General features: G+C 38.6%; 1 protein-coding gene across 1 annotated transcript in view; it reads right to left on the minus strand.

The window, feature by feature from the left end:
- The window catches only part of THSD7A (thrombospondin, type I, domain containing 7A), a 107049-nt gene that overhangs the window by 82723 nt on the left and 746 nt on the right, over positions 1 to 23580 (minus strand). Inside the window, exons 2-5 of the mRNA XM_010141861.1 lie at positions 22191 to 22372; positions 20323 to 20391; positions 15346 to 15501; positions 9372 to 9575 (exon numbers count right to left, since the gene is read on the minus strand). Coding sequence (XP_010140163.1) covers positions 9372 to 9575; positions 15346 to 15501; positions 20323 to 20391; positions 22191 to 22372 — 611 coding nt within the window. The remainder of the gene's footprint in view (positions 1 to 9371; positions 9576 to 15345; positions 15502 to 20322; positions 20392 to 22190; positions 22373 to 23580) is intronic.

A 23580-nucleotide genomic window follows, 5' to 3' on the forward strand; every position in this document is an offset into this window, starting at 1 on the left:
CTACACCTGGCTACTAATCTGTATATTTTATACAGCTACCTTAAACGGCCTAGTTTTCAAGAAACACTAAGTATCCAAAAACTTTAATGAACTTCAGGCTTCTCATTTTCTGCATAAATATGAGGTTTGGAGGATAACTTTATCAATTTAGGATTAGAACTTCACAAATTTGCATCATAAATCTATTCATAAAATCTCCAGCACTGCAGTTTCATCACAAAGTATCCTCCTAGAATTTGGCTACCAACATTTTGTTGATGTTACTACTCTCACTAATGCAAGAGCATAACCCACAGCTGAAGAGAAGAGTAATGGCAGGCAGCAGGCAGAATATTAGATTTTTCTGTTTGTCAGTTATCTAGAATTTCACTACGATTCAGTGAATTTGCAGCACATTTACAACTATGCATTCATAAATATCTGTGATACTTCTTGCCCCACAAATACACCTGCAATGCAAAAGGGGTTTAAACAGAATAAGAAAAATTATTTTATAAAATAAAAGATGGTTGCAAATATTTTCTTTGCATTATTCATCCAGCTGCAACTAGTAAAGAGTTGTCACTCTATATGTAACCTGACAGCTCAATTCAATCACAGTTAAAACACAGGACCCAAGAGGTGTAAAAGAGATCACTGCCACTGTCATGTTTACACATTTCAAAGAAATGGTTTTATAATTAATTTCATGGATGCTTCTCTCTGTGTCCTACTACTGGCAGATAAAATGCAGTCTTTGGAGAACATCTTTTTATCCATCTTGCAATGAATATTTTCTCATCATTACAAGTGGAAGTCACAGCATGCCTTTAGGGAGCTCAGACTGTGAATTAATCTTGTCTTCTGGAAACATTTTCATAACTGATTCCTCTCTAGAAGACTGAAACTAACCCATCCTTTTGACTTTTCCTTTCTCCCAGCCTCTCAACATACGGATTCAGAGAAAGAGCTCTCAGGAAAGCAATTACTGCATCTTATAAACCTATGCTGAATTAAGGAAATTAACATCATCACACAACAAAACCAAAAGTAGCTGGAACACATCTGTGAGTACAGGAACAGTATAACTTTTCTATTTTATTAATAAATTATACAAATTAATATCTTAAAGTAACAGAAATCCCTCAGAATTCACTGCAGATTTGCACCTACTCAGTGAAATCAGCTGTACCCTGGAAATAAGGCCTCATTCCCCTACTAGGAGGGCATCACTGGTTTTCTAGAAGCTTCTCACAAGATTTAAGGTGCTTTTAGCTAGCTTTACTCTCCTTTTTCCACTCTTACAAAAAACCCCAACAAACAATTCTGAGAATTCAGAACAAGAGATTTGATGTAGTTTCTGCTTAATACCTTTTCTCTGAAAAACACTAATGCAGCTACTTGCTATTTATAAAATATTATTAGTGCCAATAAAGGATGTCTCAAATCAGTAAAATTAAAACCAAACATCTGATAATTCCTGAGGCAAGATTTATATAGCTGATCCATAAATTACCCCCCCAAATTATGTTGAGAAACCAAACGGCAGTAAATGCCAGAATAAGAGTTCTCTTTGCATAATGTAGTTTTTTAAATTGCAAAATCACACACTTATTATTTTTCCAGGGGGGCCCTTCCTCCTTCAGTTCACAGATTGGAAACTCCTTAATGAGTAGCTATTTGGTGTTTTTAGTTTTATTCTCTTTGTTCAAGGAATAAGTCTGTTTTATTTACCACATATTAATCGAAAGTTCTGTTAAAACAGAATTAGTAATTTTCCTAAGGTCTGTCTGTCATGGCTATCAGACATCCACTAATACATTTATTTTCAGTACACTCAAGATATGACAGGTCAGTATTATTTATATTTTGTTGATGCTCAACAAAAGCAGGCCAAAATTAAACCCTGAAGAATGACACAAATAAGGCTAGATGTCTCAAAGAGAAAGCATTCATTATTACAAAATGCCCACTTAATCCCCAAAGGAAATATATCTGTTTCACAAATAAGTAGCAGGTTCTGTGGGGAGAATCTCATGTAGGGACAACTAAATAATTAAAGACTTCCACCTGATATATTCGCATAAGGTTCAGACAAACAACTTTAATTTCCTAACGTTTGAGGGCTTGGCTTTGCAACCTAAAATACTTAATTTTTGAAAGAATTGTTCTTTTTGATTTTCTAGTTTAAAACAGAAGCTGAGTGAAAAATAGTACTTCTGCCATGGGTATTACACTGACTCGGGACACTCACTGCTCTGCCAGGTGATCTCAGGGGACAAAAGTAAGAACAGACTATAACACACCGTGTTCCAGGTCTAGAAGTGACAAATTTCCTTCTCTCATCCTCTTTTCTGGCTTCTTATGCAGCCTAATTTTCTCCAGACACTAATCCCAGTCTGTCACCTCACCGTCCCTTTCACCCTGTGCTGCCAAGTTCTCTCCAGCTGCTTGTCAAATCCTCCCTTGAGCTGATCATCACCAGGCTGGATCCCTCCCCAAATTTGTTCCTAATCCCTGCCACGTGGAGACATTTTATAACTTCCTTAGAGTTCCTTATTTGCTCTCAGTAAACAGACCTGAAGAAAACTAGGATCAAATCCTATCTTTTCCCAGCTCTTAACCTCATTGCTTGGTCCATACCAGTTTCTCCCTCGTCTTCCATCCCCCTTTTCATCGCATCCCAGCTACAGATCTATTCCTTTACCTCTGCAAGAGGTCTGGGACTTCACGTAGCTGGAACCTTGCCAAAAGCTACTTGCACTCCAAAATATGGAACAGATCACTGGGAACACTGGAGAGGGTAGGATACTCTGTTCTTTGCTCTGATTTGGTGTAATCATCGTGGCTGAATATGTTTTACTCTTAGTTTGAGGTTTCCTAATTGTTCAGCAGAGGTGATGTGTGTGCAGCGCACAGGAGTTACAAGAACTGTAAAATGACACAGATTATCTCAAGGCTCTTTAAGTTGCCACTGGAACAGTTATCCTGTGAAATTAAATACTTTTTGGCAGATAAGCATGGCTTTGCATTAACCAGTACTCAACAGAAATTATGATCTGAAAAAAAGGTCAGACAACGAGCTGCTTAAGGCTGGAAGTACTGAGAATAAAATTCCTATTTATTCTGGCACGTGACTGGCTAATGAAGATGTTTTAATCATCACCATTTATCAACACAATAGTTTCACAGCTTTTTAGTCTGATAACATTTATTAAGAAAATTTACCGGTATCATGCAGGTTGTCAGAAAACTTAAACGGGCCTGTGCAACCTTTTTCTCTCAGATGGAAAACTGATCTAGTGAGAAGATACTGTTAGAACATTTTATCATAAAGATTAATGATTAGTACCATGTAATAAAATCTTCCAAGAAAGGGATAGTTAATTTATAACTATGCAACATTATTATTATATATAACATTATTAAATGTAACATCACCTCTTCTGAGTAGATTTTGTAAAAATATTTAGAAGTATTTTCTGAATCTGTTCTAGGGAATTAACACATGACACACAAAACCAAAGAAGTTCAATACTGTGTCTATAAATCCAGCTTTTTAATCCATCCATAAGTCCATAAACCCCTTTATTTCTTGTTTCATAACTGCATAATTTGAAGTAACAAATGGAAAGATTGTAAAGCATTAAACTGATCTTCCTAAAACCCAATTGTTTTGAAATGTATCTACAATTATCCCTCTCTATTCGTACTATAATGAAGCTTGGAGTCTAATCAGGAATGGGTTCCTGCTTTCCAGGCTCCTATGAAAATCAAAAACTATGTCTCAAAATCCACCCCTCTCCCAATTTACCCACAGCTATTACATGCAGTTGTTGAAATATCCTACTTTTCCATCTGGATGTGCCATCAAAACCAAAAGGAGGTTACTAAAAGCATGCATCACAGGAAATTGCATTCTCTGTGATGTATTTCCAAAATATTTGTGTTTCCCACTACGAGAACTTCTACTCCTAGATACCCAATAAAAGTTTTAAGTGGACTAGTACAGCTTCTCTATATTATAGGTACTATTATAGGTATTATAGTACATTTTTAAAGTAAACATGCCAAAACCCAGGAAAATTATGAATTATGAGAGGAGAAAAAAATTCTGGTAATTAAGTTGGCTCACCTATTTTTAACTTAATGACATTCTTTATGAACATTAACGTCTCTGACTTGGTATGTTGTCCATACCAAGTGAAAAAACATACAACGAATTTGAAACAGGCATCTATTGCAGTGTCACGAGTGGTAGCTTTTTATTGCACTATGCAGATGAAACTCTGGTTTTGTTTTACTTATCCCTTTAATTGAAATCATCACATCACATTCCAGGCTACCTATTAAAGACATTGACAAAGCAAGTGATGTATTTAAGTCATACCATATAATGAAATCACTTTATGTTATACAAACACAAAAGCATCCATTGTTATATGGAATTATTATGTCCACATTCCTAATGTCAAGATGAGATACAAAAAGGAATTGGTATGGCATCTTAAATGTGGTTTATTACTGACAGAATTATCAATTATTAAACTTCCTAAGAACTGAAATGGGATAGTTTAAGCAGTAGTGTGTACTAATTTTTCCTTATACTCTTTTCTACTAAATAAAACAAATCTCGTTAAAAAGAAATGCCTTGAAAATCCAGTGCTCTGAAATATAATGGCCTGAGAGTATCAATTTTAAGGTCCTTTAAATTGACTGTATTTTACCCTCAGTAGCAAATTCTTCCATATAAGAAACATCCAATAAACACATTCAATAGTTTTTATGTAACCAGACAAATTAAAGGAAAGAAAGGAATGGGTTATAAATTTCATACCCTCTGCGTTTACAGACAAGAACAAAGTATGCCTTTTACATTTGATTCAAACGTCTCAGACGGTCAGCCAAAAAGCTGTCAGGCAGAAAAGAACAGTTCAAATCAATTCTGTAATGACATTAGCTAGGAAATTAATATTGGGAAATGATGACTAATGCCCACATAACCCAAGTTCCTGTAAGTATAAGGGAGTATGCACTGGAAGAAACTGTCATTAGCTACTGCTGTATTTTTCTAATTGACTACTGAGCATTAGCCAGATTTTGGTCTGGATTCTCTTACAGGATTAACTCAATAATTCAATATAATTCAAATTTGACTCTTCATTCTTTTTAAAGAACTAAGTAATGAAGTAACACAAAGTAGGTATTTTCTTTTAAAATAATTAGTAAAAAAATCCAACCAATCTGATGTTTTCTTCATTCAGTGGATATTGAACAACAGAAAGGGAAGAAGTAGTAGACTGTATAGCTAGGTACACCTATAAAACCTCCATTGATTCTCTTACTGGTTCCCATTATGAAAATTAATGAAGACCAGCAGCTACTCATTTAACATATATTTGATTCAAAGCATAAATACACAGAAAAAGCCAATTTTAAAACCAGCCAAAATATTTTAATTGAAAATGGTTACACCAGCTGATCTTCAGATTTTCCTGAAGTTTATTCTATGTATTTAATTAGATGTTTATTGTTAGAAGATATAAAGCCCTAAGTTAAAAATTTAGGAACAAAATACAGATGTTGATCAGGAAACTGTAGAAGAAAATTTAAACTACATGAAGAAAATTAATAAGTTTTTCTGCAAAATAATATTGAATAAAAGGAATACAAGAAATATTTCAGAAATAAGTATTTCTAAGTCTAGAGAAAAATACTAGAGCGCTTAAATCCTATAGGATTATTGTATAGCTGAAGTGTGGTGTCTTCAGTCAGTCACACTAGATGAGAACAAACTCAGATAAAGGAAATGTACACCGTTCCATTTTGGACAGCACAGCGTTTGAGCCACTCCATGCAAAGCAGCTAAACTAATTGGTTTGAAATGTTTACATCAGGGTGTCTTAGCAGAACAGACTAACTTCCTTCTATAGCTTTTATTTTTTTACTTTTAAAATTTTATTTTATTACCAACGCCATTGTTTTGTCCCCCAATATTGCAAACAGGGTACAACCCATCCTGTTTACATCAGGATATACTGGTGTCGCCGATGGCTTGAATTTGCACTCCAGTCTCAGCAAAAGCAGACAGGTCACCCTGACAGGTGCCTGAAAAGAACTCCTGCCACTCAGCTACACGAGCACACATCTCTGCCTAGACATCTTCAGGAACAATTTTGCCAAGTTGCAGGAATTTGCATGTACACGAAGAGCCTTGCTGTTGCCATGGCTCCCTCTTCTAAGGCTAGTCATCTCTCACAGCTGCGAGGCAGGAGACAGCAATGAGTCCATTACCTTCCCCTGTGGAGCTAACTGTAACCCAACAATTAGTGAGCTTGAACAAGGTCCAGAAGAAATTTGCCCTTCAAAAGTAAAATCTGTTTTATCCAGAGTAACGCATGCAGTTCTACAAAGCACAATATATTATAAAGGCTGTAAACCAATTTGGTTTTTATATGTTCCTATAAAATGAGCACGTAATTTCAGCCTACAGTCTGAAGATCAGAAGCACACCACTGACATCACAGCCACTGCCAGTGCCTGTGCTAAAGAGCTCAGCACAAAGATAAAACCCTAAAAACCCACAATGAATGAACCAGAATTTTGTATGCATTTTCAGCAGTAGTTAATTTTGCAATTTTTAGTCAGAAATTATTTTGCCCTACTTACACATAAGTAGCACTAATGTATCTGTTACAGAGCGGGGAAGTGGCCAGCTTTTCTAGTAGAACAGACTGAGTCTTTAAATAATACAAAAATATTTTTGAAATGGTATCCTTCATAGATTGCTACAGATGCACAGAAATAGAGCAAATTATTCTGTTGCAAAATCACTCTCCTGAAATGCATTAAAAAACTTAATAATAGATAATATCTACCTACCTGTGTGTGTGATGCACTCAAGTATGCCTTATAAATATCATATATATATAAACAGAAGAATTACAATTTATTTAAAAAAAATCATTCTATCCTTAGCAGAAGTTAATCTATAGCATGTGACATTAGCCACAAATCTCTAATTATTAAAATAATGTATATGATGGAGGAATTCTGCTCAGCTTCTGTCCAGTCGTGGAATTTTCGCAAGCAAAAGGAGTTTATTTCACTTAAAGAAGCTCCTTTGTAAAATTTCCTGGATGACTGACTAAGAATATTTATTCTGAAACAGTTCTTTCCACAGTGAAAGGCTGAAGTTCCATTTATATAATAAAATACATCAAAGATCATTATAGCGTCTGCAATGACAAGCTGGGGTACTGACTATCATTTTTTTTTTTCAGCCTGAATGAAAATTCTGATTACTGCAATCCGCTGTGGAAAAAGAATGACAATCAAAGGCCTCCAGCAACAACACAGGAGGATAATCTATTGTTTACTATTGTCTCAAAGGCTGTAATGACTCTTATCTTCACACCGAATTGAAGACAGAAGCTCATTCCTATTATACAAAACAATCTCACAAACACTGCTACTTGATTGTAATTGCGAAGTAAAGCACCGAGGTCAAGACATGCTATCCTGGCTACTTCTTCTTTAAACATACAGAAAGATGCCACAGTCCACAGTAGTGTTACTCATTAGTGTTGAGTTTATCTTACGTTAAAGCAGTACATTTACAGTACAATGCTTATTCTGACAACTACAGTGCTAATTCATATTAAAAAAACCCCCAAAAAACTCTTGAAGAGACTGAAGAGAGTGTTGAGCTAAGATCAGTGCAGTTTAAGTAACATAGGAAACTTAGGCAATAATTAATGCTTTCCACACAATTTCCTTTCACAGTCATTTTTACCTGTAAAACTGAATGAAATTCCCTCTGTGACATTTAGATCAAAATTTTATCACATGATTAACTATATAAATTATGTATCCTGTTAATTGAACCACAGTCTTTAACTGACAGTCAATGTAGTCTTCTCCAAGAAGTGCTCAAAGAACACTGAGTATCACAAATGTCACGTGATGATTAATCTAAACCATGATGTTTATACAATAGAAGAGCAGCATTTTTCCAAACTTTCTGCAAACTACCTTGCAGCTATCGGGCTTGATGCAAAACCTGCCTGATCACAAGGTGCTGCTCTCCTAGATTTTGCAGAGCAGAATCTGTTTGTCTGCAACAATTGCTTGGTGAAGAAGGATACCAGGGTATTCTCTACCAGTGTAGGAGGCCAGAGTACTAGATGGGAGCTACTGGTAAGAGGCAATAGTGTATGTTTAGAGGAGCATTTAAAAGTTGCCTACAAGATTTTTGGTGGGTTGCTGCACCAAGGAGATGCTTGAGCAGAGTTGGCTTGAAGGGAAAGACTGCTGAGGTTCGTTGGTCCTTACTTAATACTTTGCTTCCTTCTAAAGTATAATGCTCATCTTTCTTGTGAGAGACCTAAGCAAAAGCCCCTTGATATTGCTAGTGAAGATCACAGAAGACTGTTTGCTAAGAGAAGGAAAGGATATCATGGAATAGCTGAGGCCATCCACTACACTACTCCCCATTGCTTTTGCACTCCGTCAAAAGATACCGAACTCATCTTTGTGGGTGATCGGATCTTTGCAAAACAAACCGTAACTGCAGTTTGTTTTCCCTTTCTTTGGAGCTGTGCCCACAACTCTGTCTTAAAGAGTGACAGGCACATGGCCAAAGCCAAACTTCTCACTCCTTCTGGGACAGAGTGCCGATACAGGCAATGTATAATGTCATATAATTACAGCAATTTATAACACCATGTAATTCAGGAAGACAGAAAGACAAAGATTAATACTGGGAGTAAAAAAGTTAATCACAAGTCTTCCAAGTCAAATGCAGCCAAAACCAAAGCCCATGCAGTGCAGAGACCGAATCCTGTGACTTTCAAACAGAACAGAAAATACCACATACATAAAAGTTATTTCAAAGTTTAGTAGCTCAACTGAAATTTTAGGCTAATTTCTTTCTGAGCTGTAAAAATGGTTCTCTTAGGTGTATACATGCTTTTTAATAAAAACATTATTATTCCAGCTATACGTACTGCCATGCCTCTTACTTTACTCACACTTTATTTGGTTCTGGACTCTGCGGATCAGTGTGTTAGTGGGATTACATCAGGGAATTCATTCAAGTCATTGCAGGCATGAGTCTGACATACATAGCTGTTTTGTATTTGCTTTTCTCAAAGTCTCTTCAGGAACCTTCGAAAACCTACGGTGTGTACAGGTGAAGGAGCTTCATCCTGGAGCAACTAGAAGGCCTATCCTTCCTCACCAGTACTAAAGGACATTCCTCTCTATTCCAGACGTGTTGGTCTTAAGGACTGAGAAAGCTGAGAACAAAACCCCAGTGTTACGCTTTTGGACTACATTTTGGACTATATCTTCACTCTAGTCGGTGTAGACTGTAGGAAGAAGCACCTTACCATCACTGTTGACACAGACGACAACAGGAACCTGTGTACCAGGCCCACAAGGCTTCTCATTGTCAGGAATGCACTCCTCCAGCCCAACGATTCTCCAGTCATAGCAGGAGGGCTCCTCACATGGGATGGCTTCCAGCAGATGAGGACAGTTTCCTGTTCCTCCTGTAGGCTCATTGGTGATGTGCCGTTTCCTTAGTTTAAAGCCTAAAATGACCATGAAAATACAAAGGGCAGAATAATTGATTTCTAAAATGGTAAGTGAAGAAATTTGTATTTTTCTACACCTGAGTGAGCAGTTCTGTTTCTCCTCTGGGTAAAAGATACCACAGACACTCATTGCAACACTGCATTTTAGATAACTGGATAGAAGAACTCATTAAAGAAGGCAGAGAGGTAAAACGTAACAAAAGCATCAAAAGTTTTGATCTTATTCACTACACTTTGCCTTAAGCTGCTGTTTATCTTAGCCATACGCACTCCTAGAGGCATAGAGGAGTAATTCCCTGTGCATTATTCTCGCTGGATTCATCTCATATAACAAGTCTCGACTAGATTGCTAGGTTACCATTTCTCAAATATGTTGTTTGTTTTCTTCTCAGCTATCTTCCACTAGGGATAGTTTATCAAGTGAAATCTGCTTATAAACATTCCCCTTCCACCCCCTGCCCCCCAATAAAATAATAATAATAAAAAAGACTACATTGCCAGAAAAGGAAAGGTATGGAAATAAACCCAAAAAGTTCTATAAACAAATGTTCATCACATTATCCCCTTGCCAGCATCCACAAATTTCCTTAAGACTGCTCAAGCTCATTTTGGTTCAGATACAGTGTGTCATCTGCCGGGTCAAAGTCAGTCTCTAAAAGCACCTCTCTTTCCCACTTTCTGGATGGCATATTGAAAAAGCCAGACTAAATCTATAATCAGAGCAACCTAACCAAACTGAATGGATGCAGGAAATAGTTTCTCATGTAATAATTTTCTATAGTTTCTGATACATCTGTTCAGAATATTTTAAATTTGGCAAAAGGTTTGTTTCTTTTGACATCTCTTCACAATCTCTTTTATTCTATCTCAATATTCAGGCAGGTTTTTTTAATAAAGTACTACATAATTTCTTTAATTTCTACCAGGATGCAAAGGAAACAGAAAAGAATTTTCAAACACATATGTGCCAGAATTTATTCTTCACTTGAAGATGTGCCCCAATTCAATTATAATAAATACGACTTTAAAAAATACATTTCTGTGTATCTTAAGTGATTTTTTCTAAATTTAAGAGGTCAGCCAAGTTATGTCCAAATACTTTACTGAGCCTGCCACAAAAGACTAATATAATTTCGAAAAAAGAATTCCAGTGTCTACTGCAACAAAGGAGGCAAATGATCCACCATAAAGGCTCATTCCTGCAATATGTAGAGACTTGCTGCTAAAACTGTGAGTGCCTGTACAACTTTTACATCTTTCTCTCAGAGGAACTGTCAATGCAATTATAAAATAAAACATAGTAATTTCCAGATAAGAGAAAACTGTCGTCAATTGGGAAAAGATCCCTCCTCGTGAGTGCAGGAATAAAGACTTGCATTAAGTACATCCTAATATGTTTCCATTAGGCAGGTGTCTAAATCAGTCTCACAAACCTAAACTTTACCCATGAATATGTAGCAAACCTTTCAGTGATAGAACAGCAACAGAAATAACAGACTACTTGACAGCAGTACTCAAAAGAGCATTAATTCAACAGGCTTGCACTCTGAACTACTTTTTCCTTCTTGAATTGATCAAGGTTGGACCACATTACTGTGAGACAGCATTGTACAACTTGCATCACCACTGCCCAGACTGAAGTGTAGCTAGCAGTGTAGCAGGAAGAAACAGCTAAGCTAACACAGTGATTACAGTGGCTTCTTCAAGAGGATGCGGCTGCCCTTTCTTATGAGTGTCTTCAATCAAGAACCAAGTCTGCATTCTCAGCTTTTGCCACATAATCACATTGCAGCAATGACTAGGCCAGGTTTTCTCATTTACAGCCAGAAACCTGCAAAATTCTTACATGAGGTCCTTGTCACTGTATTTTTGCTTTAATATTTTGATGTCAGGTTACTACAATCTGTTCTGCATAGAAACAAACTTTAAAACATGCAAAAATTGAAACCAGCACATGTCATCAGTAAAACAGTGTCACTTATCAACAGTGAAAGGTCCCAGCTCTTTGCCAAAGCATGCTTCACCATCTGCTATCACTGACTCTAAATCTTTGAGTGACTTGGACATTATGCACCTTGAAGGCTGCTTCTGTCCTCCTTATGAGACAGCGCCAGAATTCTCATTTGAACATACAAAAATCTGTATTGCTTACAGATTGAGAGGAAGGTCTGAAACTGAAACTGACCTGTAATAACCCAAATAGCCCTTGAAAGCCTAGTAGAAACCCACATTTTTGCCAGCTTTAGTTGAGCAGTAATGCTAAATACAGTCCAAAATCATGGACCTGTTTTTAGAATCAGAGTCACTTAGGTTGAAAAAGACTCTTAAGATCATCAAGTCCAACTATAAATCTAACATTGCCAAGTCCCTCACTAAATCATGTTCCTAAGTGCCACATCTACACCTTTTTTAAATACCTGGTTTTGCTGGGACAGAATCATAGACCTACCATGGTCTGCAAGCCATTAGCAGTTTTGAGCCAGCCAGGTGTATTCCATACCACAAATATACACATTATAAAGGGGGGAGTGTGCTGAGGAAAGTGGCGTTTCTTGCTTGGGTTCCTCTTCCTTCTCCCGTGGACTGCTTTCTGTCTACTGAGATCACTGCACATTTTACTGGGCTGAGTTCAACCTTGTATACTTCATATTGGCATTGGTATAAGTTTGTCTGCTTCATTAAATCCATTTTCATCTCAACCCATGGGTCTCCTATTCCTGACCCCTCTTCCTGCCTGGGGAGGGGTCACCAGGTGACAGAGCAACTGCTATAGTTTAGCTCTGCATACAGGCTAAACATTGAGAAATTATTTGGTGTCCAATAGTTCACCTGGGAGAATTACAGACCTTTAATCTGAGCCTAGAGAGGTTGAAGTTTGAATGGATTTGACTGCGTTGTCACACACACTCATTAGGTTGGTGATGTGGGTGGGACAGTTTTGTATGGGACTAACTCGATGAACAGGTTTCTAAGAGCAAACTCATATGCAGGGAGCCATTAATTCATCTCAGCTTTATCTCACGCTTTGACAAATCCTTATCTATGCAGAGATGACTTTAGGGAAGCTACAAAAATAGCTTAGCCCAGAGTGCCCTGAAACACTGCACCAAAGAATGGAAACCAAGTCTTGAAATCCCTTAACAAATGAAATGCCCTGAGTCCCATTCAACCACTATTCAGTACGAGACATCAACAAATTAGCAAAACAACAGTGCAGGCTAAACCTCACCCATGGAAGGATAAGAGCCATCACACCACCAGAGATAAACATTCCAGACAGTATAATCCACTCAGGCACAGTCCTGCTTACCATCATATCACATTCATCAGGAGACAAAAATCATTAAGTTTTGGTCAGAAAATTGGGAGCATTGGAGACTCTTCTCCCTTGGTCAGGATCAGCCAAGGTCACTTTTCTGGGATTGAGAACACTTACCTGGAGGGGTAAGTGGATATTTAGCATGCTGTAAATTTGTAAATACAAGTGAGTAACTAACATATGTATAATATTTGGGTTGTTATAGTGAATTCTTGCTTTTAAGTAGCAATAATGCATTCTTCCATTGTATCCATGAAAACAACAGTGCAACAGTGGCACACTAAACCTGTTAAGCGAAATTCAAACAAATAGTTTGCTTGAACCTTGCAGTCTAGTCTCTTCACCACAAGTTGCTGGGTGAGATTCTCTGGTATTTGTTTCTAGAGTTGCTGGTTTTGTGCTGTTCATTGTTGCTTCTTTTGGGGTTACAAGTGCTGCTCTACTATATTCTTTGCTGTTAGGTTATTCAATTAATTTGTAATTACATGGATTTCTGATTTCTCTGGAATGCCGGTGGGCAAAGAGAAATTGGTATACCCTTGGCATGCTTCCATCACCTTGCCCATGTTGTCAGGCCTTTTGAATGTCTTTCGGATCTTGGTCTCACTTAGAGTAAAATATTGGTGTAGAGGTGTGTACACAACCCCCGCAATGGGCCCTGAAGCCACCTCAGCCCCCAGTGAAGGATGATGCATCTGAGGACTCCAACCAGTGCCAGGATGAGTCATCCCCACAGAGAAGAAATACATAAAAAAAGCAGGTCCTGCTGGGAGATCCAAGACAAAAGAAGCAGAGGTGACCCGTCCATGTCTATCCCTAAATAAGTTGTGAGATAAATGTAAAGACTGCAGTCATCATGAAGGTGACCAAATTGTTATTTGGATGCTCTGATGCTGGGATAACAGGGTTTGGACTTAAGAGTATAAAGAAGCCGAGCAGTTTTGACTGATGGTTACCGAAGTGGGTATTGACAAGAGTCTTGCAAAAGAGGCACATACTCTTTCTCTCTGGATGTGACTCCTCCTGAGCATGAGGAACAGGTATCCCTCTAGAGATGATATCATATACCATTGTGAGAGGTGGTGTTAAGAATCTGAAGGAACCAGCTGCGTGGGAGCTGATTTTTGCTGACCTGCATGACTTGCAGACACCATTAGATCCAGATGAACTCAGTTACTGGACCCATGAGATGCAAATGGGTACTGAGTGCACCACTGTCACATCCCAACACCTTAGCATTATTTAGGTGAAAGACGACGAGGCACCCACAGCGGGTGACGTGGTTGCTCAAGTGTGACAATACGCACATAATCTCTCTTCCTCCCTATGGGCTGACATCTCCACTGTTGAAAAAGCGACCATTCCATGGAACTCCTCAGTAAGATGCACAAAATATTTTCCTAGACGAAGAGCAGGCTCCACTCCTGACCTGTACTGATGAGTGTCTCAGCCCTCAGGTGAAAATGTTCTGTAAAGCATGCTCAAGGGAGATGGTACACACCACGAGGCAAGCTGTGTTTTTTCCAGTATAACCATGGGGAACACATGAGAAAATGGGATGGAAAATCTACCTTGGTCTTACAGAAGTGTGTGCAGGAATGGCAAAGTAAATTGATCACGAAAACGATCACAAAACTGCTGCTCCAGTTTCCACTGGGCACAACCCCCACACCCCAGACAGCTTCTGAACCTTATTTATGAGATGTGATTAATGTCAATGGAGGTATGGTCCACATGAGCCACTTGGACCCGTATGCCTCAGAAGTCTAAGACGGCAGTTCTGCTGCTCCCCTCCTTACGTCTCCAGCTGAATTCTCTGTCATGCTCTAGAATTGAAATCTCTATCATGCTCACTATACCCAAGGTGGCCTCCAACAATCACGTCACTCACTAGTCCTCTGTTCACAAAGAACAGGTCCAGCAGGGCACCTTCCCTGGTTGGCTCCCTCACCAGCTGTGTCAGGAAGCTGTCTTCCACACACTCCAGGAACCTCCTGGAACTGTTTTCTCTCTGCTATATTGTATTTCCAGCAAACATCTGGTAAGTTGAAGTCCTCTGTCAGAACAAGGGCTAGCAATTGTGAGGCTTATCCCAGATGCTTATCCCAATATTTTCCTGCCTCTTCATCCTGGTTGGGTGGTCTATCATAGACTCCCACCACATCTGCCTTGTTGGCCTTTCTCCCCTATTTTCACCTACTCTTACCTACACTCAACCCTACTGTCACCACCATTAAGCTCTAGACAATCAACTCCCTAACATACAGGGCTACCCCATCATCCCTCCTTCCTGGCATATCCCTTTTGAAGAGACTGAGCCATGCTCAGGAGACACTGGATATACCCTTCTTGGTACAAAATTTAGTATGCTTGCATAGCCAGAGGTGCCTAGTGACTTGGGAATATGATATAATCACCATCAAAAGGCTTCACTGAATTTTTACTTACCCTTCTTGGCCTGAGGGTCATCACAGCTTTCATAGGTGCATGGTCCCCAAGCTGACCATGCCGAGGTCTCGCACTCTGTAGGACAGGGGATATGGCACAGCTGGGACGTGCTGGGAAGAGGTCCTGTACACAGACTACGGTCCACTGGCCTCGAGGCTGTCAAAACAAAGCCAACACATTTCTCATGTGTCACTGGTCACAGTCCTCGGGTCTAAGTGGACAGAACCACTCTTCATTCAGAAAGGCTGCTATCTCATCATTTTAGTCTGATGAAGCGATGGAAAAAGGCCTGTCTTGGAAAAATGAAACCAAAGTCATTTTACTCTCTGCATGAACAGAGCCAAATCCGATTACGTGGAGTCAGGAAGATATTGCAGCACTGTCTTGGACCTAGTCCTTTCATTTAGTACATAGATTATGTTACTACAACAGTTGTTCACATTGCACTTTGTGTGAATTGATGTCCTGCTGTGTTACTGAGTATGTCTTTAACAAACTGAACAAAAAGTTGCATAAATCCCTTTGCTCCTAATATGATACTATAACTTCAAAAGCCTGGTTAATTAATGTTTAGAAGATGATTTTTAAGCTACAGCCTGAAACGCACTAAAATCATGACAAAATTTTGTTTTTGCTTTTACTCTAAAGAACTTAAATTGCCCACTCAGCAACAAGATTTGTGCAGTAGCAGCTTTAGTTCAAGAAAGGCTTTGTTTTAGACATGTATATGGTTTGCATGTACTATAAATAGGTATATATGTAATATATTCAAAATAATTAAAATTCTTCTCAAGACAATTGATTTTTTTCATTAATGTATTATTAATCTATAAAGACACATGTGAAGGCAGATTCTTCTGTTCCTTAAAGATCAATAAACTCTGGAACAGGCCAAAATCACCATATTCCTTCCATACTTTACTCTTTTGAATTCCCAGGGTACATAAACAATAGAACAACTTTATGAGATGCCTGAGTAAAGTACGCTCTAAAAGAAAACGTACCATTTCATTACAAGGAAGATTTTACTTTTCTTTCAGAATATAGGGCTTGACAAAATATTACACTAAGCAGAGAATACCTGCTAGAAGGCAATGCAAAATCTGCCACATTCATTCACTTTGGTTGAGTGAAAAACCATGAAATTCCTGAACTAAAAACACTCTCATCCTTCTCCCTCAGCATTTTTTCACAGGAAAGTCACCTTATTAATTTTCTGCCACCATTACAAATAATCTTTTTTGATAGAAAGAGCTCTCCAATGAAACATACTCTGAAATACGTTTAGAATACGACAAAATATCCTTCTGAACGATGAGATCAGTAAAACAAACATAATGTTAAAAACTATCAGGTTAAGTATGGTCTCGTGTGTCTGTCTCTCCATTCAGCCCTTCTAGGTAGATGATCTTTCCAGTTACAGAAAAAACATTTAATTCTCACTTCTTAAGGGGAAAATGGAACAAAAAGTTATCACCCTATTCTGGTTTCCCGACTTGCTTTCCTTCATACAGTTTTACACCGTGTTGCTCCACATAATGAAGGCATGAAGGTGGCAGATAGCCATTCAACACTACTGCCTCCAGCTTACCGATCGCTTAACACAAATAATACAAGAACTAATATTCCAACATTTGCATAATGATATGTTGGGATTAAATTTTATGACAGAACATTGAGTTTCACAATAAGCTTGACATGTGCACCTAATGTGCATGATAATCAACATAATATGCATATCTTGTGTAGAACATGGATATAAATAAACATAATTTGCCTGTAATTGAATTTGTATTGAATAGTTTCTACAAAAAAAAAAAAAGAAAACCAGTAAGTAATTGCTAACCTTACATTTTTAACCTTGATTTAATCAGGGAATTGCCCAAGTGAGACAGTTGAAATTAAGGGTCAATTACACCCCTGAGACACAGACTTGCTTCAGAGAACAAAGAAAGTGTTCTGAGGAATGCCATTGTTCATTTCCAGCCTGCATCAGGATAAAGCACTCACCATCACACCACACTAGTTCATGGGATGTTACTCAGAAAAATAACAAAGACCTTTCAGGAAGCTTTAAATAGCAGATTTTCATATCAGAGATGTTCCATATCTCAGCCAGATGTTTTAAAAAGTCTATCAACAGAAGGTACTGCTGTGCTATTGCCACAATCCATTTGACTTCAAGCTAAATTTGTGATGGTCCTGAATTTCTAAAATATGAGGAAATGTGTTTAGCTCTAAAGAAGGTGGCTTAAGTAAAAGGAACACTACTTCAGGTTTTTTGAGGTATCTGTCCAATAAGAATTCTAGGTCTTGTCAGCAAACATTGTTAAATAAACACCTGCTGAAAATATCTGCCTTTTCCATCACTCATTAGAGTGTAGGGTAAGAAAGAAGTGCTTTAGGGACAGATGAGTGGTATCAATAAACCTCTCAATACGCCAAAATGTTTTTGAAATGCTGCTCTTAAAATGTAAGTGATGTACAAGCATCTGCTACCAGATCTGTTATATGTTGCTTTTAAAACAAAAGAAATAAACAGTAGGACAGACAAGTTATATTCCAGATTTTTAAAAATTGCTTTCATCATTGAACACTCAGGATGTATTTCACCCAGGATTACTCAGAACTCTTCCTCTGTAAAATAAGAAAAGTTAGGCTCGCTTAGTTATCTTGTGAACATCTTGCTCCTATTAATTTAAATAAGATTACTTTCAGTAACAAGAAAGTATAAATAAGGTCAGCTTTTGCTGCTTATTGTTTAGCAAAGATCTTTTGAGAGAAGAGGATGCTGGATGCAGAAATTTACCATTTAAAACCTTATCTCTGCCCTTTCATATTCTCTTGTGGCATCAGTAAAGATTGTTCTTTATTCCTTGGCAGTGATGCTGAATGTTGATTAGACTGTGTGGAATGCTACAAGCTCTGTGTGGAATTTGACTCAATTTTGGGCCAAAAACGGAAAGAAAAGGAAATGCATTTTGATAATCTGTCTTTCTCCTTCAGTCTAAGTAAAACTTTAGACTCAGTTTTGAATAAATTTGAGGTTTGAGGTAGTGACCTAAAAACTAAAATGAGATTCAATCACCCTGTCCTCCAATCATCTAACTATGTGAGGAAATTTCAGCTGTATGTATTTTATGCCTTTGTAAAATATCTCCTGGAATGACTGCATGTTAAAAACAAATGAAAAGAAAAATTACCGTTCTGTTCTTAATCATTTGCTACATTTATCGAGGTCTCAACCTTCCCATTCTTCTCCAGGAACCCTCAACAGACTAGTGACCAGTAACAACCAGTCTGGCAAAGAGAGTGTTTATACGTGGCTCCACCAGCACAAGCAGAGACACCTTAATAGTTCTCCTGGGCATTTGTTGCACTGGTTTCACAGCAAACAGCATAAGGAAATTTCTCCAGCTGAAGTGCTCTCACTCAGAAAAAAAAGCAGGAAAAACTCAACCCCAAAACTCATTATGACCAACAATGAAAGAATACAGATTCTTACCCCATTTTGTACAATTCTGACTGCTGTCATCAAAAGACAGCAAACAATTCAGGACCTGATCATCTAAGCAACTGCACAACTCCGTGCGTGTAAGTAGTTCCTCTGTGTTTAACAGGGCAATGGGTGTGTGTTTGCAGATGTGGAATAAATTTATGCCCATAAAGGAACTCTCCTCCCACCACTCTACACTTGAGGGTTTTAAAGGCACTTAGAAAAAGATGACCCAATCTACCTCATAGGATTGCCGTAAGAGAAAATTCATGACTAAAACAGTTAAATAGATGAATGGAGATGGAACAATTTAAGTCAGTGGCAAGTAAACGGCAGAATGAGACTAGCCTCCAGGAATACTGATAGTCAGCTGCCCAATTACTACACCAAATACTCCCTCATGTCTAAATTTCTTAATTGTGATAGGAGATAATGAGAGCTGAATACCGTGAGGAATTCTGGTTCAGGTAAGTATTAAAAGTTCAAATCCTTATGGGAGCTCTAACTCTGCGTTTTAAATCTACAAAAGGGACCGGAAAGAGCAGCTGTGATGGACACAACAAAGTAACTCCCAGCGCTCAGAACTGAGAGGAAAATCAGCCACTTGCTAAAATGGTTCGGGAGTGGAGCAGGGAACTGTCCTAGCATCCTAGCTGCCTCACAAACTTCATTAGTTTGAGTTTAAAACCGTCACTTTCAAACTGATCTAAAATTTCCTGAGAAAGCACAAATCCATTCAACTGTTTTAGAGCTATCACCATCATGGCTTGGCTTCGCGGACGAAGATTTGGGAAGGGCTTTACCCACGCTTACTGCAAGCACGCTGATGGCTGAAAAGGACAATGCGGGATAGGCAAGACCGGTTGCAAAGAGCACACCGGAAGGTCCCCTTGGGTGGTATAGTCGAGGCACGGTTCTTTCTGCGCTGTCTTTTCTCCTCGAGACTGATTCTACGCGTGCTCTCAAAGGAGGCAGCAGCGTTATGTATGGTGTGTCTCCAAATCTCCCGATTGGAGGCCAGGGTGGACCACTGATGGTGGTCAGTATGGCCTAGGCTGAGGTATTGCTTCAGGGAGTCCTCTTTGGGGCTCTTCTCTTACGGCAGCCGGTGGCGAGTTCGCCATAGAACACAATCTTAGGGAGGTGGTGATCCACCATCCTGGAGACGTGCCCTGCCCAGCGCAGCTGCGTTTTCAGCAACATGGCCTCAATGCTGCTGACCTCTGCCTGTTCAAGGACAGCAACGTTAGTCACGTAGTCAGTCCAGTGGATGTTTAGGATTGTCCGGAGGCAGCGCTGATGGAAGCGTTCGAGGAGCTGCAGGTGGTGGCGGTAGATGACCCATGATTCAGACCCATATAGAAAAGCTATATAAACGTGTTAATTATACACATACAGCCAATGCAGTACCCCCAAAGGGATGTTGCCTCCTTTGCACACTTTTGACTGAAAGGCCAAGTTGGGGGCCTTAATTTACCTACCTGTTATTTCAAAAGTGATCGATAGCAGAGGTGCAGCACTAGCCTTCGACTTGCTCTGTGACTGACTTTCTGAAATAACAGGGAAACGCCACCGTGAGTATATGAGAACGGAGGTCTTCAAAGCAGCCTTACAGACAGCATTCACTACAACCAACAGCAAACTACACTGAAATGAAGGCGTTTCCCCACAGCTAAAACTGGTTCTAAAAATGGTGTCTCCCATGACTTTTTCCCATTCTAAAATTACTCATAGCTTTCAGATAGTATTGTTTTCAGAGGCAATGATTTGCTGGTTCCTAGCAGGGCCTGGAGAGCAGCTCTTGCCCACGCTGAATCCAAGACAGGAGGGCAGAGAGAAGGAGGATGAGTGAAAAAAGCAGCTCTTCTGAAAATCTGTCCCCTAATATGAAGCACCACAGCGCTCCTTTTTAAACTGAGACCCACTTCACCCCTAGTTTGAGCTCTTGAAAAATTTTTCTCATGTTTAAGCATCCAAAGACATTTTAATCAGCTTTCCAGAGCCTGCAGAGATTACCTCCTGATGGGCTCTGCATATTCCTGTCACAGTCTGATAAGGGCAGATTTCACACCCGCCTAAGCCTGTGAGACTTCACAGCCTACCAAAAGCCTAATCATCATTCTGAACAGTAAGCTGCCACTGATTTTATTGTTACCTCTCCTTGGCTTGGGGGTTTTACTCCTTTATTCTAAGGAGGAGCATCTAAACTTTATTCAGAAGAGGGATTTACTAAAAGCCCTTGGGTGGAAGCTGATTTGCATTGAACGAAGAGGCTTGAAAGCTTCTCTCATAAATACAGATGTTGGGTTCATGGAGCACACAAATCACACCCTACTGATCCAAGCAGTCATGCTGAAACGGATGTTGACATTAATATTCCCTACAAATTCTGTCTCTATGGCAAGTTTGAGAGCGCCTTTAACCCAGAGCAGAAACCTCACTAGCCTGCAGTTTGGTCAGCTCTGATCTAACTGTTGCATTACACATAACTGGTATAATGATGTTACTTTTTCTGAAGTATGTGGCTGTATCTATTTATTTATTTATAATATGTTATTGTATGAAACAGTTATAGAAGACAATAAAATCTAATTAACAAGCTAAATTTATTTAGCTTAATTCATTAGTTTCTAAACCAGTAGTGCTGCATTAGTGTGCAGAAATAGAAGAAACATAAAATACTGAAATTTTGTTCTTACGTACATATATTACCAAATAAATTAAAGATTTTGTCTTCTAAGCTATTGTCTGTTTTCTTAAGAAGCTGTGACAGTGACAACAAATAATTTCTTCTCTCTTCCAGTTAGGGAAACAAACCCATAAATTTACACTGACTTCAAGTCCTGAAAGCGATTTAAAAACTTGACAAAATTATGAAAAGACGAAAAAAAATTGATTCCATGTGCATGAAATCTAGTCAGAGTTTTACATATTTCTACACTGAGCTTACATGCCAGAATTGACACATTCCATCTGCACATTAAATTGCACAGGTTCATCAATCAGCTGAAGGATAAAAAAGGAAATTTTACAGTACAGGTAGGTACCAAATCTAAGATTTCTGACTGATCCTCTCACGCGCTTTCTAATTGAAAGACATCCTTCACGTAAGACATTATTTTTCAGTAGATATTAACCAGTCATAATGTGTAGCTAGGAACCTATATCTGCAGCACAGAGAATGAAATCTCTGCTACTGCAATTAAGTATTTTCATCTGAACTAGAAAATAACAGTAACTTGCAAGGTAAGAAGGCACTCATGACAGAAGATAACGGCTGTCAAGGAACACTGGAATGCTGAAGTGCTGTGGTTTCACACTAATTCAATTGCAAGTGAACCAAATTTACCTTCTTTTTCCTTGAGGGTATTTAAATAGGAGAGGAGATTTTCATTAGCTTGCACGCAATACATTTCCCGGGTTTGAATGCCACCTCCGCACAGTGCTGTCTGATTTCCTCGCCTCTTGTCCTGTTGGCTAAGGAGAGGATCGACACGGCATTCTGTCCACTCTGTGGTCCGCCAACCATACCTGGATTAAATTTGGTTAGTTGGGTGTTTAGAAATCACACCTTAACATCATTATTCATTTTCTGAAAGGGCTAAGCCCCACAATTTCTTATACACAGAGATGAGTTAAATCTGATACTTCACGTGGGTGGAAACCTTTCCTCTATTATTTCACTTCAGAAATCATTACTTTTTAGGAAGAACTTTTCTGTTCAATTTCTGAATCATACTGCACATATAAATATTTTATAGGAAGGAAGAACAACTTGATATGCAGAGATATATAGTCTATGTTCAGGTAAGCTAACTTTCAAGTTTGTGACTCACGGCATTTGTTTAAAGCTAGACAATTTATATGAACAAAAGTCAAAATATCAAAGAAACGGACACTAAGAAATACAAGAGCCAGAAAACAAGAGCAAAAAAACTGCAAAAACCCAACCCCGCCCAAAACAACTCAAAAGCCTCTTGTTAATCTTTGATAAGAGACAGAAGTTTCTCCTGAACATCAAGGCAAAACTATAACTGTATTTTTTTTTATTATTACTTTGGAAAAACATTTCAGAAACTTCTTTTTTCACAGTTAAGAGGAAGATGGCTCTGCAGTACTGAAGCACCCCTGCTGGGTACTGATGAATGAATGATGAGAAGCTGTGAGCTTTCTAATCAGTGAATGCACAGGAAAGAAGATCTGTGACTCCCTGTTAAAATCCTGATCAGGATTACGAACCACAATAAAAGGCACAGAATTCTCTACCCAAAAAGTACTTTAAGGCTAAATCAAGTGAACAGCTGCCAAATGTGGCTGGAGATGGGGAAAGATGACATTTCAACTCTTAAATGAAAAGTATGTACTGCAGTCAAAGATTTTTAACATCAAATGGCATTTCCATAGACCCTCTTCTCAGCCTGATATAGAAAAAGCACAGCTGGGACTTCAATATTAATTTCAGTTAGTTCATAAGGGGTACAACAATCTCTTTAATCATAAAGTGCTTGCTGTGATTTGTCCTGATCTTTAAACAGTGTTAATTTATTTACTGCCACTATCAGCCTCTCCCACTTTCCATTTGGGGCCCAGTCCTGCCTCTGTAGTACTGAATATGAGTATCATTAAAAAAGAAGTCTGTTTTCTGAAGAGATGTTTATCACCTATTTCCTATGTTCAGCATTTTGTCTGCAAACAGAGGAGTACCTCAGAAAACAATGATTCTGGTAGAAATCTTATGT

This window comes from Buceros rhinoceros, unplaced genomic scaffold (genome assembly GCF_000710305.1).
Source record: "Buceros rhinoceros silvestris isolate BGI_N320 unplaced genomic scaffold, ASM71030v1 scaffold8408, whole genome shotgun sequence".
Taxonomy (NCBI): Eukaryota; Metazoa; Chordata; class Aves; order Bucerotiformes; family Bucerotidae; genus Buceros; species Buceros rhinoceros.